Source organism: Panicum virgatum, chromosome 3N (genome assembly GCF_016808335.1).
Source record: "Panicum virgatum strain AP13 chromosome 3N, P.virgatum_v5, whole genome shotgun sequence".
In the NCBI taxonomy this organism is placed as follows: Eukaryota; Viridiplantae; Streptophyta; class Magnoliopsida; order Poales; family Poaceae; genus Panicum; species Panicum virgatum.
In genome coordinates this window covers 62,668,546-62,672,534 of record NC_053147.1, presented here as the reverse complement: position 1 = coordinate 62,672,534, position 3,989 = coordinate 62,668,546, and the positions used below count along the sequence as shown (strand labels likewise).

The following is a 3,989-nucleotide window of genomic DNA, read 5'->3' as shown; positions in this document are numbered from 1 at the left end:
GATGTCTCCGAGCCACTTTGCAATTGGAGCAAATCACAAGGATTGCTTGGTTGCCAAGCGTGCCCGGCACGCCCGCGTTCTCCGTCTTCGGGGCCCCTTGTCGGAGTCCGAGTATTCCGACGAGGGCTCGCGCCGAAGGTGTGTTCCCCGGCGTCCTTCCGGACAACGGGGAAGTTCGGGCGATGACGGCGGTGACGAGGCAGTCCGCCAGGACTCCCCCCCCCCGCAACGCCGGTGGGGATGAAGATGCCATAAGAAGGCTTGCGAGGAAGGCGATCCCTCGGGCCTCCATATTCTGGCCGCTACTTCTCCAAGACCGGAAAAATTGCCACCTTAGTGTGGCAACATTTTTGTAGCTGTAACGGCCTTGGGCCGACCCTACTCTATGATGTTTATCCGCTAGGAATGATATCGAATTTCTTTGGACTGTGGTGTTGGGCCGACCCTTTCTTGTTTGTTCATGCATCCCGCTCGCTGAGGGTAGTCCTGGTTTGTCCGACCTCCCCCCTCCGTGGGGGGATCTCGTGGGGCATCAAGCTGGCTTCAAGCCCCCGCGCCCGTTGGTGAAGGGTCGGCCGAGCCAACCTTCTCTCGATCGCGAACTCGCCTATTTTTGTTCGTTATCCCTCAACGCATATCTTTCGCTCGAAGTGAGAGGGGCGAGTCGTACCACGTTTTCCGTCGGAGGTCGAAACGTGATGCTCTTGGAGCTGGTAACGGGCAAGTCTGAGTGGAACCCCGATTCCTGTTCGGCGGGATCCGGAATGAGTCACGCTGGTGACCGGTTCTAACTTCTCAATATCTTGACCGTCGCAGTTATCGGGGTCGTTCGGCCGACCCCGACGGCTCGAAGCCTTCCCTCGGGGGGAAACCATGGGTCGGGAATATATCAAGACTCAAACGCAGGTCGGGACGCCCGGGACACGAGGTAGCAGCTCAGCTAGTGTGCATGGAGTAGCAGCTCAGCTAGGACCCTGCACCTTGCACACACAAGGAGAAGAAGGGCCTCTTGCTGTTGATAGTTCAGCCATGCATGTCGTCCTTCTCGTATTAAGCCTGTACTGCATACCTGCTAATAATTTAGGTATGCAGCTGAGTCAATTAAATACCAGGCTCTCTCCTCATGCTAATCTAGCTACTTCCTGGACTGATGCTAAACATGCATGCATGTATACCGGGAGTACCTCACCTGAGTGAGTAGCTTAACATGCATGTGGGGTGATCGGCCTCACTGGCTGGAGTGGACCTTGCAGCTTGGAGGCTCTGGAGCCATGGCCAAGAGCGAACAGTACAAGAACGGTCGATTTGATGAGGCCCTGCGGTTTCTGCATCCAACCTTCAGTACTGAACCAGCCAGATTTTATGAGGCCTTGCTAGTGCTATTTAGTGCGCTGTCCCGTTGTCCTCCTCCTACCATGCACTGCCAGTAGCCATGCCAGTGCAGTACCTCGTCTGAATTTCTGGATCCATGCTTGCTTTGTTGTCGACCAGCGGCCGGACAAGACACACCTCGCATTTACCATTCTCACTATCATCCTTTTATTTTCTCAACAACTATCTGACATATATTTACCCTATCAGTTTCAGTTAACAATACTCCATGATGCGCATATAGTACTAGTTAACAATGTCTGCAACACGTCTGCATTGTGTGTAGTGTTAGAACAATACAGGTAGTAGTATTCTTTGAATAAAAACATACTAGCAGTAGAGATTGAATAATTGACCTGGATGAAACATGAATTCTTATATATCTTGGTTTGCAAAAACAAAAGCACAGGGATTGCTGCAGCGTGGCACCAAGTACCTGATCGTGCAGATGTACTCCAACCCGGCATGTACAAGCTACAGACCATCGACGGTGAAGTCTTCACCAACGCATGGAACATCGAACAGCTAAGTCGCTTTTACCCTTAGAACAAGCAGTTGTATTAACTTTTTACGGCAATCAAACCAGCTTGTTCCGAACAACTTTTTACCTCACCTGCCGCGGGACCTCTGAGTGACCCCCGACCCCCACCATGGCGTAGGTCGGGCCCCACTCAGGGGCTACCAAGGCTATAACACCTTTGACCTTTTCTAAAATGGAAATTTAGGATGGTATCCATCCCCTTCGCGAGTGGGTCGGGCGAGCCGAGCCGCTAACATAGGCACGTTCCCTGCGCCATGGGTCGGACCGCGGGCAGCTGGCACCTCGATGGTCACAGCGCTCGCTCACCCATATCCCCGGAATGCTACCTTAATCCGCGTCTCACTTTCACCACCCCAAACGACATGGAGGGATCAAAACCACGCTTTTATCACAAAAACAAGTTCACAAACTCAAACGAAAATGAACTTAAAAACCATTACAAACCAGCTATTTCTTACAAGAGTTCCTAACAGACCCTAAAACAAGTCCCTACTTGTCGCCCCTAATCTTTTCCTCCATTTTCCCCACCAGCTCGGCCTCACTGTAGGTCGATGGAAACCCTTGGCTCAGCTCCGCCAGGTCAATGTTGGCGTAGTGGCTGCGCGCGATGGCAAACGAGCGCTGCGCCCCGAGGTACAGCAACTCCTGCACCACTTTGTGTGGCCCATCCACCGCTTGGATCAGCTGGGCTCCGAGCTGGGTTGTGTAATCGGCGGCGGACATCCCAAGGTCATCGAGCACCAGCCGTGCCACGATCTTTAGGTTATCAAGGCTCGTCGGCACGCGCTCGAGCGCCTCTTTCACCTGGCCGAGCGCCGCCTGCAGGCCCTGCAGCTTAGCGATATCCTCGGCACGCTTGGCATTGGCAGCTGTGAAGTAGAGAAGACAATCACATAAAAAAACCATCCCCCGACGCTCTGATCAGGGTTGGCAGTGAAAGATGCTTACCGACCGCCCCATCCCACAGTGTTCTCATGCTGGTGTTCAGGTTGGCTATAGTGGCACGACCATTCCCGACCTCTATAGTCAGGGTGGCCACTGCCACTTCGGCCTCTTTCCTCAAGACGTCGACGTGGTCAGCTCTCCGCGAAGGGCGGCGACCAGTTGCTGGGTACCTACGCAGAAAGAAGGGGGGGAGGCAAACAAATGTCAACACCACCACGATCGAATCCCATCTCAAACAAAAATAAAGCAAGAGCGATACCTTGGAGGTCTGCGGCTGCGGTCTGCACCCGCTCCGACACCTCCTCCGAGGTCTTCACCGCGGCGTCGTGCTCCTGAACGACCGCTTGGAGGTCCCCGTGCAACTCGTCTTGCTCCTTCCAGAGCTGCTCTCGCTCTTTCCGGAGCTGTTCGAGTTAAGCGGCGTCAGAAGCCATGCGGGCATGGACGTCCTCCAACGCCCGCTGTACGGTGCCGAGGTCTTCAGCCATTGCCAGGCTCCACTCCTGCTCGGCCCGGTGTGCTCGATGCCTCTTCCTCAGAGCCTTTCTAGGGAAAGGAAGTAGGGGTCAGGTACGCACGACATTGGGACCGGTGGGATCCGGGCCGTTCGCTGAAAACTTACCTCCACTGATGGGGTGGCGAGGTCGCGCAACACCCTTAGCGCGGACAACACGGCACCTTGGAGCTGCTCCCACTCTACCTCCTCCGGTGCACCAGCTGGCGCCGGGACCCACTCGGGACGGCCCCCACAACCGCCTCGCGGGGAAAGGTCCCCACAAAAAGCGGGAGTGTCGGGGACGGCGCGCGGGCACGCGGAGGGCTTGGTAGGAGTGCGGCGCCCAGAACGGACGGCGCCGCACGCTCAGTCACCAGCACTTCGAAGGAGGCGGCAGGAGCCACATCCCCCGCTCCTGTCGGCTGTACCCCGACATGCGCCGTCGTCTTGACGATCCCTGCCACCTTCCAGGGGTTTGTGTCCGCCTCAGGGCCCTCGGGGGACTCGAGCACGTCGATGAGCGGAACCACCATGGGGTTGGTGTCCCTAGCACCCTGAAAGTGATCGGGTGCTCTAGTCTAAGAGGGGGAGGGGGTGAATTAGGCACTAATAAAAACTTTGACCTATGGCTCCAAC

General features: G+C 55.8%; 1 protein-coding gene across 1 annotated transcript; it reads right to left on the bottom strand.

Moving 5' to 3' along the window:
• Nucleotides 1-2,281: 2,281 nt before the first annotated feature.
• LOC120666552 lies at nucleotides 2,282-3,415 on the bottom strand. The gene is made up of 3 exons (XM_039946421.1): nucleotides 3,117-3,415; nucleotides 2,861-3,027; nucleotides 2,282-2,781 (listed from the first exon to the last, which is right to left on the bottom strand). Exons 2-3 carry the CDS (start codon nucleotides 2,886-2,888, stop codon nucleotides 2,402-2,404), a joined length of 408 nt encoding a protein of 135 aa, XP_039802355.1. The 5' UTR covers nucleotides 2,889-3,027; nucleotides 3,117-3,415; the 3' UTR covers nucleotides 2,282-2,401.
• Between the last annotated feature and the right edge of the window lie 574 nt (nucleotides 3,416-3,989).

Coding starts and splice junctions, on each gene's coding strand:
- LOC120666552 (XM_039946421.1), bottom strand. CDS start 2,888: ATGAGAACACTGTGGGATGGGGCGGTCG. Junction 2,782..2,860: donor ACTGTGGGATGGGGCGGTCG/GTAAGCATCTTT, acceptor TCTACTTCACAG/CTGCCAATGCCAAGCGTGCC.